Source organism: Lithobates pipiens, unplaced genomic scaffold (assembly GCF_037356315.1).
Source record: "Lithobates pipiens isolate NorthernLeopardFrog02 unplaced genomic scaffold, aLitPip1_a1.2 Scaffold_18, whole genome shotgun sequence".
In the NCBI taxonomy this organism is placed as follows: Eukaryota; Metazoa; Chordata; class Amphibia; order Anura; family Ranidae; genus Lithobates; species Lithobates pipiens.
The window spans coordinates 364,573,901-364,589,665 of record NW_027507758.1 but is presented as its reverse complement, the minus strand read 5'-3'; the positions used below and the strand labels follow the sequence as shown (position 1 = coordinate 364,589,665).

The 15,765-nt window shown below is 43.3% G+C and overlaps 1 protein-coding gene across 1 annotated transcript; it reads left to right on the top strand.

The window, feature by feature from the left end:
- Positions 1–4,573: 4,573 nt before the first annotated feature.
- On the top strand, positions 4,574–15,092 carry LOC143988196 (receptor-transporting protein 3-like). The gene is made up of 3 exons (XM_077487578.1): positions 4,574–4,739; positions 7,094–7,270; positions 12,190–15,092. The coding sequence occupies exons 2-3, from the start codon at positions 7,125–7,127 to the stop codon at positions 12,650–12,652; spliced, it is 609 nt and encodes a 202-aa protein (XP_077343704.1). The 5' UTR covers positions 4,574–4,739; positions 7,094–7,124; the 3' UTR covers positions 12,653–15,092.
- Positions 15,093–15,765: the final 673 nt, after the last annotated feature.

The window sequence follows — 15,765 nt, the reverse complement described above, 5'->3', positions numbered from 1 at the left end:
CAAAATGGTCCGGGGCTTAAGTGGTTAAAGTAACAGTGCCGTATCGCAAAAAATGGCCTAGCCATTAAAGGCGGTAAATCCTTCTGGGGCTGAAGTGGTTAAAAAAAATATGTTTGGGCGCTTCTAGGTAACACTCTGCTGCAGGACTTTTGCTATTCTAATAATACAAATCTGACATACTTTCTCTGGTCTGTCATAAAATTGGTAAACAGAGAGTGGTTAACTTTCATTTCTCTGACTCATGCTGCTTCATAGGAGAGATAAGGGAATGATTGCATGAGAATATACTGTATATAAAAGCAGAATACCTGCAGCAAGTGGTCAATATATTATAACATGGATAGTAATACTGGTATGTATATGTGAACTCATCCATATGTATACATGTCATTATTCTTTCTAAATTAAATCTGTATTAACCTGAAAAACATAATAAAATACATATTACTTCTCACCGATCCTGAGATGTGATCTCTGCATTTGTTTTTGTTTTTTGTTTTTTTGGCCTTCTTTTTTTTTTATATTCAATTGGTGATCCTGCCAGTAACACACTTCCTGTCTTGGGGTGTCTCCACTCTATGGAGAAGCAATAGAGACACGCTTGGACAGCAGAATTAGAGAGAATAGTGTTAGATGGATCAGCAGATTCAGCTGTACTTCTCCTATGGATCACAGGAGTGTAGTTCGTTTTGCACTCCTGTGACCCATTTTCAGCAGAGAGTGGGTTGAAGTCTCTGCTCACTGGGATCAGTCCAGTGAGTCCCCGACGTCCCCAACGCCCCAGTCTGAAAGTAGCTTAAATGAATAAAAGCTGACTCCTATGGGTATTTAGTGGGAAATGGGTTGTCTCAATCCTCTAACTCAGGCATGTCCAAAGCCAGGCCCAAGGGCAAATTGCGGCCCATGTTTCGGTTTCAAATGGCCCCACTGGTAATTTGGCTATACGTCTCTTTTGTGGCCCCCAACGAATCCCCGAGTGTCGCGGGGGCCACAAAAGATATATACCCATATTTATTGGCATATAACCCTCACTTTATTTCCCTCTGAAAAGGAGGAAATTGTGCGTGCGTGCGTGCGTGTTATACACCGATTCCTGCTGTCTCTGAGTGGAAGAAGGGGGCGAGTGCCCCAGGATAACATTGAGAGGCGATCAGTCACACATAATCCCTGGCCCCAGATTGGACCACTGTTCTGTTTATCACAGTGGGACTGTGTGTGACTGATCGGCAGGTATACAGGAGATCGCCGTTCTGTGTAATCCAGCACTGACGAGGCTGTAGATAAGCAAGGATGTGCAGGCTGCATTCATTTACAATGGCGAGGCTGCATTAATGGGCAATGGAGAGGCTGCTGATGGGCACTGTGCAGGCCCCATTAATTGGCAATGGTGAGGCCGATGATGGGCAATGTGCAGGCTGCATTAATTTGCATTGGTGAGGCTTCTAATGGGCTCTGTGCAGGCTTCATTAATTGGCAATGGTGAGGCTGCTAATGGGCTCTGTGCAGGCTGCATTAATTGGCAATGAGGAGGCTGCTGATGGACTATGTGCAGGCTGCATTAATTGGCAATAGCGAGGCTGCTGATGGGCACTGTGCAGGCTGTATTAATTGGCAATGGTGAAGCTGCTGATGGGCACTGTGCAGGCAGCATTAATTGGCAATAGTGAGGCTGCTGATGGACACTGTGCAGGCTGCATTAATTTGCAATGGTGAGGCTGCTGATGGGAAATAGAGAGGCTGCTGATGGGCACTGTGCAGGTTGCATTGATGGGCACCAGTGAGGCTGCAGATGGGCACTGATCAGGCTGCATTGATGGACTGTGACCCTTATTTTGCTTCAAAGTTCTTTATTTAAAATGTAAAAATTTTTCCTGAAACTTCCCTCTTAAAATGAAAGTGCGTGTTATATGCCGATGCGTGTTATACGCAGATAAATAATCCAAATAACACGCCCGAGCTCATCCTTAGTCCTGAATGGTGCTTGGGGATTTGTTGGGGGCCACAAAAGATATATATCTCACCACACACAGCCACAAAGAAAAGAGAATTCTCGTGGGGCAGTGTATTAGTGCTTGGATGAACACACTTATGCCCCATACACACAGTCGGACATTCCGACCACAAAATCTGTTGCATTTTTTCCGGCGGGATTTGGCCAAAACTTGTCTTGCATACACATGGTCACAAAAAGTTGTCGGAAAATCCGATAATCCGGAACGAGGTGACATTCGTAACGTACGGCGGGACTGTGTAGAGGCCAGTAGCCAATAGCTTTCGTCTCCAAACTTTTTCTGAGCATGCATGCTACTTTGTGCATCAGAATTCTCTACACACGATCGGAAAAAGTCAGATCGGATTCTGTTGTCGGAAAAATTTTAGACCAATCTCTCAAACTTTTTACAACGGAAATTCCTACAAAAAAAGTCCGATAGAGCCCACGCACCATCGGATCTGATCTGACTTTTTCCATCGGAATTTCCAACCATGTGTATGGGGCATTAGACCGAATTTTAATGGTTCAAAGAATGTCAGGCAAAATGGTCGGCCCTCATGCATGTTCATGTTCTGGCCCTCTTTGAAAAAGTTTGGACACCCCTGCTCTAACTGATACTTTTGCTGGACAGTTTGGTCCGATATAAAAAGTTGATAAATAACAGACCTAAGCTCATCATACACTATAAAATCTGAATGTGCAATCTCCTTTAGATTTACCATTAACTACAGTGCCTTGCGAAAGTATTCGTCCCCCTTGAACTTTTCAACCTTTTGCCACATTTCAGGCTTCAAACATAAAGATATAAAATTTTTATTTTTTGTAAAGAATCACCAACAAGTGGGACACAATTGTGAAGTGGAACGAAATCTATTGGATTTTTGAAACTTTTTTAACTAATAAAAAAATTAAAAGTGGGGCGTGCAAAATTATTCGGCCCCCTTGCGTTAATACTTTGTAGAGCCACCTTTTGCTGCGATTACAGCTGCAAGTCGCTTGGGGTATGTCTCTATCAGTTTTGCACACCGAGAGACTGAAATTCTTGCCCATTTTTCCTTGCAAAACAGCTCGAGCTCAGTGAGGTTGGAAGGAGAGCGTTTTTGAACAGCAGTTTTCAGCTCTTTCCACAGATTCTCGATTGGATTCAGATCTGGACTTTGACCTGGCCATTCTAACACCTGGATACGTTTATTTGTGAACCATTCCTTTGTAGATTTTGCTGTATGTTTGGGATCATTGTCTTGTTGGAAGATAAATCTCTGTCCCAGTTTCAGGTCTTTTGCAGACTCCAACAGGTTTTCATCCAGAATGGTCCTGTATTTGGCTGCATCCATCTTCCCCTCAATTTTAATCATCTTCCCTGTCCCTGCTGAAGAAAAGCAAGCCCAAACCATGATGCTGCCACCACCATGTTTGACAGTGGGGATGGTGTGTTGAGGGTGATGAGCTGTGTTGCTTTTACGCCAAACATATCGTTTTGCATTGTGGGCAAAAAGTTCGATTTTGGTTTCATCTGACCAGAGCACCTTCTTCCACATGTTTGGTGTGTCTCCCAGGTGGCTTGTGGCAAACTTTTTATGGATATCTTTGAGAAATGGCTTTCTTCTTGCCACTCTTCCATAAAGGCCAGATTTGTGCAGTGTATGACTGATTGTTGTCCTATGGACAGACTCTCCCACCTCAGCTGTAGTTCTCTGCAGTTCATCCAGAGTGATCATGGGCCTCTTGGCTGCATCTCTGATCAGTCTTCTCCTTGCCTGAGCTGAAAGTTTAGAGGGACGGCCAGGTCTTGGTAGATTTGCAGTGGTCTGATACTCCTTCCATTTCAAAATTATCGCTTGCACAGTGCTCCTTGGGATGTTTAAAGCTTGGGAAATCTTTTTGTATCCAAATCCGGCTTTAAACTTCTCCACAACAGTATTACGGACCTGCCTGGTGTGTTCCTTGGTCTTCATGATGCTCTCTGCACTTTCAACAGAACCCTGAGACTATCACAGAGCAGGTGTATTTATACAGAGACTTGATTACACACAGGTGGATTCTATTTATCACCATCAGTCATTTAGGACAACATTGGATCATTCAGAGATCAGAGATCATTCAGAGATCCTCGCTGAACTTCATAAAAAATAAAAATTTTATATCTTTATGTTTGAAGCCTGAAATGTGGCAAAAGGTTGAAAAGTTCAAGGGGGCCGAATACTTTCGCAAGGCACTGTATATAGTGCAAGGGCGTGACAGGCTGGAAACAGATTAATTAGATACATTTGGTTTGTTTTTCTATTTCATACAGCGTAATACCACTTTAAATGTATCTAAAATATTCTGGGCAACCTTCATATGTTTTATAAATGTGAAACAGAAGTTTTGCTGAATTGCTGGTTGCGGGTTCTATATTCAAACTTAGAAAGAAAACAGCGAGGAATCATTTCACTTTTATTCTAACAACATTTACAGTATACAGCTAGATGTATCCTATAGTTACGGTATGTTTATCTGGTCAGCATTCCTGCTATACAAGTGCTAGAAGATTGCAATCAATTTACAGCAATAGTCAGAAGAGGTCTGGCACAAAAATAGGAAACTGAGAGATGCTTTAGTTTCGTTTCTCAGACTCATGGTGATGATCCCATGGGTGGAGAAAAGGGAATGATGAAGCAAGAATATATAAAAGCAGAATAAGTGATCAATGTGATTCTTAGAGAGCATCTGGACTGTACATGAGCAGATTCTGAACACTAAGAAGGTAATATTGCATAACAGATTCTTAACACACATGTATATTGAGGTTTGACAGTTTTAACTAAATATGATTTTACTTTGTATTTATTTTTTTCAAAGCGCTATTCCTAATGTATGTTGTAACATGGACATTATTGGTGACATGTATATGTGAAATCATACATATTTGTACATATTACTATTTTTTCTAAATTATTGTACACAAAGTAACCTTTATATGTTTTTAGAGTCAAATGTGTTGCTGAATTATTTGCTGCAAGTACCATATCCAGCATTTCTTAGCCCTTGTACACACGGTCGGAGAATCCGTCGGAATGTGTCCTATCGGACCGTGTTGTCGGATAATCCGACTGTGTGTGGTATGCATCGGACTGATTCCGTCGGAATATCCGTCGGACCCAGTTTTCCAACTTGTTTGAAATATTTTCTGACCAACTGGTTCGATCGAACATACTCCGATCATGTGTAGAGAATTTTGATCGGACCAAGTGCCACGCATGCTCAGATCAAATTCCTACATCAAAGCTATTGGCTACTAGCCTGAACGTAGTCCCATCGTAACGAAATTACGTCATCACGTTCTGAATGATCGGATTTTTCGACAACTTAGTCCGACCGTGTGTATGCAAGATCCGACGGACAAAATCCGACGGATTTGGTTGTCGAAATCTCCGACCGTGTGTGTACAGGGGCTAAGAAAATCTCAGCAAAGATAAATTTTATCTTTATTGTAACAATTACCTGAATTTAAATATAATGTTACTTTCACAGTTGTTTAGGTTCTTGACGTGTCCATAGTTATGATTGGATATTATATACAGGTTCGTAGATTCTCCCTGTAGGAGTTGTCATCATTTTTGCTACATAAATGAATGAAAGACCAAAAACAATTTACCAACACAGAGATGATGTTATTTTTGGTTGAGCACCTACAGCTGCCTGAACATACATGCAACATCCTCTAATAGGCAGCACCTATATTTGTGAGCAACTCATTTCTAGGGTAAAGCACACAAAGGGCAAAATTAGATCCAAAATATCTGATGAGCCCCGTGAGAATTCGTTGAAAATTGTTACTACATCCATCCAACCAGATATTGATGCGTTCGTTTATCAAAAACAGCTGGATTGGACCCTGGGCAAAAATTTTCTTGGGCCCCCCTCCATGCAATTTCATGCTCCACCTGCTCTGAGACATATAATAAATAGCAACCAGACTTAAAATCAGTTTATTGTATCAGATCAGGCAACAATTACGATCGGTTACCAGTGGTTACAGCATATCATTACTGCTTACTGACTGGTTGCTAGAGGTTACAGCACACATTACGGCTCATTGATTAGTTGCTAGAGGTTACAGCAAATGATTTCTGCTTGTTAATTGGTTGCTAGAGATTACTGTACAGTATTACTGCTTACTAATTGGTTGGTAGAGGTTACAGCACATCATCTCCTCACTGCAGGGGGGCATGATATACATATGAATGCCGCCTTTTATTTACATATCAATGCCACTGTAAGCAACTATTTAATTATGAATGCCACTGCTATTTACATATGAATGCCGGTTAGTTACATATAAACACAGGGTCTGTAGGTGAGTCATCTGTACACAATAGGGCAGAGCTGGGCAGCATTAGTACTAGCACTTCACACTGAGATATCGGGACACCGCACAGGACTAGAAATTCAAAGGACAAGGGAATTTAAACTGGGATAGTTGGCAAGTATGAGGCAGCTGCTTTGGGCCCCACAACAATGACAGGGCTTAGGACAGCTGCCCCTTTTGCCCTGCCTTAAAGACGGCTCTGCAAATATCGTACTCTTTTATGTTGCACCCGTTACTTTTATAAAAATTATTACCAAAAAATGAAGTTTTATTACACAAATAGGTACATTATCTATATCAGTAATCATTAAAGCGGATGTCCGCGCACCCCATGAAAAGTTAAAAGTCAGCAGCTACAAACACTGCAGCTGCTGACTTAATATATGGACACTTACCTGTCCAGGGAGCCAGCGATGTTGGCACCGCAGCCTATCTTTGGATCAGCTATTAGGTGCAGACGCTGCCATTGCCGGTAAGGGAACCTGGCAGTGAGGCCTTCCAATTTTTCAATCAGCTATTGGGTGCTGGCTCTGCCATCTTGACTAAGGAAACTGGCAGTGAAGCCTTGCGGTTACACAGCTGGTGTTCTACTGCGGCAAGCAAACAGAGCTTTCTCTTTTGGGTGGAGCTCCACTTTAAGTTCTACTTTAACAGGAATTTAAAAATGGTTACAAAAGTAAAAACCTATTAAAAGTCTAAAAGCTTTTTATCAAGGAATTATTGGTTGTTTTTATGCTGTGTTATTGCAGGAACACTACAAGTGCAAAAAAATAACACTGAATGAAAATGAACGTGTTAAAGTGGGAAGAAGAATTTTCCAACAAGATTGAGGAATTGGAAGTTCCACATAACTGGGATCTCCATGTTGATATGGACCTTGTGAAGCAGAAAACAGGACTGATTTATACACAGCAAACCTTTGGCAGGTATGCACATTTTGGTAAACCTTTATAATGATATTTATATCACTTGTATAACAAACAAATTAATAAATGTCATCTTAAAGCATACTTAAACCCAAAAACATAAAATATTGCAGCTTACAAATCCTTAGATATGATGACTGCATTCGTTTTCTTTCCTATCCTTTTTTTACCTTTATTTTTACCTGATACCCCTGCCCCCTCTCATCTTTGTCCAAACTCTTGGACAGCAGCATTGCAAATCTGTGGGTAGGGAAATGTTTGAAATCCTAGCAGATTTAGATGGACTTGACTAAAAAACTAAAACTGAATTTCAGCTAAGAAGTTACAGTAACAGTTTATTTTTTATTTGGGATAAATATTTTGCACAGAGGCGGAACTATAGCGATTGGGCCCTGTCATTCTGCTGCTGTGGGGGGGGGGGGGGGGGGAGACCCGGCATCTCCCCTTCACCCCTGGCTGTCCATTTAACATGCAGGGGGGAGGTGGGAGGCTGTGATTGGCAGCTGTATGGTGCCTGTGAGTCGTGGGATCTTCCTGCGGCTTGTAGTTCTCTCTCCGAATGTATACAATGGAGAGGGGAGGGGTCTCTGACCCAGGCATGTATCGGCTTCACTCTTCAGTGAGTCGGTCTGCTCCTACACTCTCGATGATACATGCCCGGGTAAGAGGCCCCTCCCCTCTCCGGTGGATACAGTCGGAGAGAGAACTACAAGCCGCAGGGAGTTCCCACCACCCATGGACACCATAGAGCTGCTGATCGCTGCCTCACATTTCCCCCCAGGTGGGGGTACAGATATGTGCTGGGGGTCAAAGGTGCACAGCGAAGACTAGCCAGGTACTGGGGAAGCTCTGGAGGGGGGGGGGGGTGATGTAAGGGAGGGCTCTCTTGGGACCCTGATGTAAGGAAGGGCTCTCTTGGGACCCTGATGTAAGGGGGGGCTCTCTTGGGACCCTGATGTAAGGGGGGGCTCTCTTGGGACCCTGATGTAAGGGGGGGTCTCTGGGGACCCCAAAGTAAGGGGGGCTCTCTGGGGACAATGAAGTAAGTGGGGCTCCCTGGGGACTCTGATGTAAGTGGGAGCTCTCTGGGGACCCTCATGTAAAGGAGGCTCTCTGGGGACCCTGAAGGGGGGCTCTCTGGGGACCATGAAGGGGGGCTCTCTGGGGACCCTGATGTAAGGAAGGGGCTCTCTGGGGACCCTGATGTAAGGGGGGAGCTCTCTGGGGACCCTGATGCAAAGGCAGGCTCTCTGGGGACCCTTATGCAAAAACAGGCTCTGGGGACCCGGATGTAAGGGAGAGCTCTCTGAGGACCCTGATGTAAGGGGGGGCTCTCTGGGGACCCTGATATAAGGGGGACTCTCTGGAGATCCTGATGTCAGGGGAGGCTCTCTGGGGACCCCGAAGTAAGGGGGGCTCTCTGAGGACCCTGAAGTAAGTGGGGCTCTCTGGGGACTTTGATGTAAGGGGGAGCTCTCTGGGGACCCTGATGTCAGGAAGGGGCTCTCTGGGGACCCTGGTGTAAGGAAGGGGCTCTCTGGGGACCCTGATGTAAGGGGGGAGCTATCTGGGGACCATGATGCAAAGGCAGGCTCTCTGGGGACCCTGATGCAAAGGCGGGCTCTCTGGGGACCCTGATGCAAAGGCGGGCTCTCTGGGGACTCTGATGCAAAGGTGGGCTCTCTGGGGACCCCGATGTAAGGGGTGGGCGGACTCTCTGGAGATCCTGATGTCAGGGGAGGCTCCCTGGGGACCCTGATGTAAGGGGGGGTGGACTCTCTGGAGATCCTGATGTCAGGGGAGGCTCTCTGGGGACCCTGATGTAAGGGGGGATCCACACTATGTAATGATATATATATACACACACACACACGTGTATTATATGTGTATGCCTGCTCAAGCGTATGACTTTCTTTACTATGCTATGGGCTCTAGCCTGAGATCTTTTGTAGACCTACCAACTCCTTTGGTGGGGGCCCTACATGGTTTCTTGCACTGGGGCCCTGAAGATTCTAGTTACGCCTCTGATTTTGCATAAATGAATAAAAGCCGACCATTGTAAGCACCTGTCAGAAGTAAATGGTTTGTCTCAACCCTCTAACTGCCACTTTTGCTGAACAATTTGGTCTGTTAAAGGAAGTTGAAAAATAACAGACTTACCTTGGGTTCAAATATGTCCAATGCGGGAACCAGCGCGAATCCAGTGTCGGTTCCCACATCGCTCCTCTTTTCACCTCAGTTCACAATGCCTTCTGTGAACCATTGCAGGTGTCATTACATTGCTAATGACACCCCCAGATCGGATCATAGATCGCAGTGCGAACTGTGAACTCATACAGGAATCTAATCGCACAGGTGAGAACACCCATGCGATCCGATTCTAGTGCAGGGAAAAACAAGTCCCCACAACTGAATGGCTGAAATCACATTGCTCAGAGATCGAATGTGATCGGCACGTGCGGTGCGGGTGCAAATTATATGCAATCTCAGAGATCGCACTAGTGTGAACCCAGGCTTAATGGTCGGAACAACAGGTGAAAATAAAGCCTAAGAAAGGAAACTAATGCAGCCAACCACTTCTAAAGCTGGATACATACTATACAATTTTCTGTAGATTTTTTCCTTCAGATTGACCAAAACCATATAATATGAGGTAAAACCTTAAGAGTTTCAATTTGTATGCAATCAGGCAAGCCCTTGCACTACATGATTTTGGTAAAAGTTGTATAGTGTGTATGGGTGTCTAATCTCCAGAGCCAATGATTTGACTGAAAGGCACAAAAAATGTACTGACAGAGCCAGATTTTTACTGACAGTTCAAAAAGTTAGCCAGAATGGCCATTTTCAATGCAAATTTCAATAATTAAGCTACAAACAGTAGCTAGTGCAATTAGCAACATGCTTAACCACATCAGCCCTTCCTGACCAGAGCACTTTTTGCGATTTGGCACTGCGTCAATTTAACTGACAATTGCGCGGTCGTGCGCCATTGTACCCAAACAAAAATTTCCCCCCACAAATAGAGCTTTCTTTTGGTGGTATTTCATCACCTCTGTGGTTTTAATTTTTTGTGCTATAAACAAAAAAAGAGCGACAATTTTGAAAAAAAAAGTAATATTTTTTACTTTTTGCTATAATAAATATCCCCCAAAAATACGTATATGTATTCTTCTACATATTTTTGGTTAAAAAAATTGCAATAAGGGTATATTGATTGGTTTGCACACAATTTATAGCGTCTACAAAGTAGGGGATAGTTTTATGGCATTTTTATTATTCATTTTTTTTTTCATTAGTAATGGCGGCGATCTGCGATTTTTATCAGGACTGCAACATTATGGCAGACAAGTCGGACATTTTTTACACTATTTTGGGACCACTGTCATTTCTACAGCAATCAGTGCTAAAAAATGCATTGATTACTGTGAAAATGACACTGGCAGTGAAGGGATTAACCACTAAGGGGCAGTGAAGGGGTTAAGTGTTTCCTAGGGAGTGATTCTAACTGTGAGGGGGATGGACTTCAACACACAGGACTGTGATCACTGCTCTCAATGAGAGAGAGCTGTGATCTCTGTCCTGTTACTAGGCAGAACCAGAAAATGCTTTGTTTACAAAAGCATATCCCCGTTCTTCCTCTCCGTCACACGATCGCGGACACCCGGCGGACATCAAGTCTGCGGGACCCATGGTCCCGTTCACGGAGGCCGTGGCGGGTGTGCACGCACGACACCGCTTCTTAAAGGGGATGTGCCTGTACGCCTGTCAGTGCCATTCTGCCGACGTACATCGGCGTGCGCTGGTCGGAAATCGGTTAAAGGGGCTGTAAATAGCTGGGTGCCTTTTTTTTCTGACCTGCAAGGTAAAGCCATAATGTGCTAGTATACATGTGAAACTTACCTGAAAACGAAGCCTCTCTGGAGGCCGCTTTTATCTTCGCCCGTCTTCCTTCCGGGTCTGCAGACTCCAGCTGTGTGACTGTCTGGAGCTGCGATGACCTCACTCCTGCGCATACGTGGGGGAGCCGCCATTTACGGTACAGGATTCTGAAGGAACGGCCTGAGAGGCTGTTCCTTCAGAACCCATGTGCCAATAACATCATTGGCTTCATATATAGTAATATAGACATAAAACATATGTCTTCTTGTCAATGAAGCCCAGGATAACATTATCCAGCACAGGGTTCCCTGTTACATCACAGTCTGCAGGTTTCCCTTTTACAGTGCAAGGGGGAAGTTTGCAGACCCTGATGTGACCCATCATTCATAAGTGACGCTCGAGGACCCGCTAAACAAAAAACATGTTGCTATCCACTCGGTCACTGCTACAGTAATTATATTTTCTCAGTTGTCAGCAGAATGTAAACAAAGGAGCAGGGTATCCCAGGTCACATCATTGGCCAAACATGGACATATTTGGTCAATGATGATACCCAGGAACCCCTGTAAAAAAAGCTATAGCCAAATATGGTCTTGTCCATATTTGGTCAATGATATCAACTGGAATACCCCCACCTCTTTGTTTACATTTAGTGCTGGGGCCCTTAGTTGCAGGCATGTCACACTTAGCTGAATCCTGAATCAAGAAGTAAACTTTTATGGATCCTTCAGTGATAAGAACTAACAGGATAGTTGACGCTCTTTTACATTACTAATCCTGCTATGAATCTGCCAACACTAAGTAGCCTCATTTACAGCTCCTATGAGATTTTACAGTAGTAACATTAAAATTCATAATCATACCATAGTTGTACATATTTTAGAAGCTGAACATCATATTACTTGATTGGACAGATGCAGACTATTGCAAAACAGTCTTTTGTATACTACTGGTGCTCCTTATAAACTATTTATTGTTTAATCCCTGTATTACAAAGAGAGCTCCAGTTGTGACCTATTGTATTTTTCTTCTCGCTTCAGCTTCCGTTGCTCACGTTGTAAACGCAGCTGGAACTCATCAAAAGTATCCGTATTGTTCATTATAAATCTAAACAAACATCTGAGACATGGAACAGTAAAAATGAGAATTTTCAAGCAGGGTTGTGAACGTTGCAGCAGTCCCGAAGAAATGACCCCAACGGTGACATCTGACAACATTGAAAGAGTTGTTTGTAATTTAGTCCATAAAATCCAAAGAAAGTTCTATGAGGTGAATGATCAATATCAAGATCAGAAGCCAAAAATCTATGGCCCCTTGGAAGGTTTACATAACAAAGAGCGTTGTGAGGCATGCAGACATGGTTTATGCGAACAACAGGTGCTGTCTTGCACATATGAACAAAATAGGGAGCAGAGAGAACCAGCTGCAAGTGCTGCTTTGTCTGTCATGGGCGTGATCTCGGGTGTAGCATCAATAGCACTACTTTATTTTGCAAATAAATGATTATTTTGAGAAAAATAAAATCAGTCTTGTACCAACATAGGTACACAGGCATGTAAAACATAAAGTGTATGTATAGCTCAATTTTTCTGTTTCAAATGGGATAGGGAAGGGTTAAATTGCTGCTAGGTAATTTTTTTGTTGAATGTGTACCATTGGGGAAATTGCCCTTTACTTCCTGTGCCAGAAACACAACAGGAAGTTAGTGGATATCTCCCAAAGTGAGGGGAATTCTCCTCTTAGACCAATCTCCCTGGAGCAAATGTCCCTATTTGAAGATTTCTCCTCACTTCTTGATCTCAGGACAATTCATGCACAAAGGGCATCTGTTTAGCCCCTCTGAAACGCCTTTTCTATTGGCAGGAGTAAAAGCTGCTTAAAAACGTGCCTAAAGTTGTGTATAGCACAATCCTTTAGGCGTGTATGAGCATAAATTAATTCCATTTGCCAGACTAATGATTTTTTCGGGCCATTGGAATGCGTTAATGCTCAAACATGCCCAAATGCGTGTGTAATATGTTTACAGACATTTAGATGTGTTGTGCATTTTTTCAGCCCTTCGGCTCCTCTCATGAACCCGTGTTTGGTGCTTTTTTTTTCAGCCTGTAAACACTCCTCTGCTTATATGCTTATAAAATGTGTGCATTGGACACAGGATAACATAGAGGGGCTTTTACAGGCTGAAAAAAAACAAACGAAAAAAAAAGTCAAACGCCTTTAAAAGGGGTGTTTTCCAAACCCAGTGTGCATGAGGTCTAAAAGTTTGGATTTAACTTTTTTTCTTGGTCACCAGTACAAATAGAATTGTGAATCTCCTCAATGGGGGCCTTCAGACAGAAAAACAGAAGCCTTTCCCACTCTATTTAAAAATACATAAGGTTTGGTATAGATATACACTAATATTAAAAGGGGTTCTAAAGGTTTTTTAAAATAACAAACATGTCATACTTACCTCCTCTGTGCAAGGGTTTTGCACAGAGTGGCCCAATCCTCCTCTTCTGGGGTCCTTCCGCAGCGTTCCTTTTCTTCTCAAGTTCCCCATGAAGAAGCGTTTTCCATAGAGGCACATGTGCGGGCGCGCTCCAGAGTCCTGCTGCTGCATCCATTGACACGGACTGCAGGACTCGGTCCGGCCCCCCGACTCCCACATCATTGGATTTGATTAACAGCAGCAGGAAGCCAAAGGCCAATGGGTTTGGCCTTTTGAATGGTTTTGGAAAGTAAAGCACTGGGAGAGTCAAATCTACAGAATTTATCTGGTCCTAGCATATCCCTGAGAGAAGGTGCCCAGTAGGTGGCTGGGAGGAAGCATAAATAGATTGAGGCCTGGAGCAGAGGGGTTCTTGTCTGTTCTGGGCAGTCCAGCTGTGCTTCATCATTTCCTCAATGAGGTCCCAGCTGCGCTAGCTGGGGGGGGCCTATTCTACTGAACTTTGCAGGAGCTGATTGAGGGATTTCCTTTCAGGATCTGGTCTGAAGAGTTCAAAAGAGAAATGATTGGCTGATATTGGAAGGAAACATCCAAAAATACAGGGACATTTGTGAGTGCAGATCAATGTGTAAGATTCCAGTGACTGTGTGCTGCTGCTATCCCTCATGCATCAGAGTCAGCCTATACCTAAAAGTGGACATTGTGTAAAGTGTCCCTGTGTAGCTCAGCCCATTATTGCTGCTGGAAGGATTGTGCTAGGAATCTCTGAGAGGAAGACAGGTGTCCTCAGCTACTTTACGTTACTGGCATACTAATTACCCTGCACCTATCCAAGTTTTCAATAAATCATCAAAAAAGGATACCCCTATCCTTTTCCCTATCCCCTATCATTGAGCCAGAAGAGTGACTGAGACTGTGTGCCTGCCTGCTAGTGCACTTATTGGGGAAAGAACCTTGGGACCATTTAGCAGGCTATTTAGGTGGTGAGCACAACACGAGGCTCGTGCATCACATAGCAACTAGATTTGGTCCCTTTTTAGGCTGTCATACAAGAGCCTTTAGGCTCGGTTCACACTAGTGCGACTTGTCAAACGACACAAAGTCACATGACAAGTCAAACCCCATTTGTTTCAATGGCACCCATTCCAATCTATGCAACTAAAGTTGCAGCGCCTTTAAAAAAGTTTCCTGCGCTACTTTATTGCCATGTTCCTTTGACTTTAGTGCCATAAAATGTAATAAGTCGCATGAAAGTTGCACTGGAAATAGCGTGACTTTAGAGTCGCTCCAGTGTGAACTGAGCCTTAGGTATATAATCATAAGAGCCAATATAAGAAAATATCTGAGGGTACAAACCAGTTTGAAAAATCCTCTCCATTCTATGTAGCTGATCTGGGAATTTAGTTTTTATTCTAAATGTATATTTAAAATATTGTACTGTGTGCATGTTATGTAAATCAATTTGGCAGTGTACATCAAATACCATCAATAAAAAAAAAAATTCTATGCTTATGTATGTCCTTGTTTACTAAATATGTATAAAAGTAGTACCTACGAGAGTATACCTCTATAGAATTCACATTCTATGTTTTGCAAAGTTCACTGTTTATATTCCTTCAATCCTTGTTTTAAATCTTCACATGGCAAGTACTGTTCCACATTTCAGACAGTGTTAAACATATTCAGATTTAAAAGTAAAGACATGTCCTCACTAGGGATGAGCCAAGCATACCTGGGTGAACATTACCAATATTTAAACCAGTGTTTCTCAAACCATTTTCAGTCAGAGCACCCTTTAGAATTGTGCACAATCCCATGGCACACCAGTCTGTTGGCTCATTCACACCAGGAGGTGCATCTGATCACGCACGTTTTTTGCGCATTCCATTATGTCATGTTTTTAATGTGCTGTTCTATGCATGTGAAACACGCAAAAAGATACAGACATAATTTTTAAAATCGTGCCACAGAAAAAATGTACAGTACTGCATTTTAGAAGGCGTGAGAGTTTGCGCATTTGCTAGATGTGTGGGGTGCCATTAAGAATTAATGGCACTTAGCTCAGGTTCACACTGCTGCGGGATTGAAATCGTGCGACCTGCATGTCAGTCCGACTTTGGGGGCGATTTCAGAGACATCTGTGCAGATTCCCGCACAGATGTCTATTGAAATTGCACCCGAAGTC

Coding starts and splice junctions, on each gene's coding strand:
- LOC143988196 (XM_077487578.1), top strand. CDS start 7,125: ATGAAAATGAACGTGTTAAAGTGGGAAGAAGAATTTTCCAACAAGATT. Junction 7,271..12,189: donor ACACAGCAAACCTTTGGCAG/GTATGCACATTT, acceptor TTCTCGCTTCAG/CTTCCGTTGCTCACGTTGTA.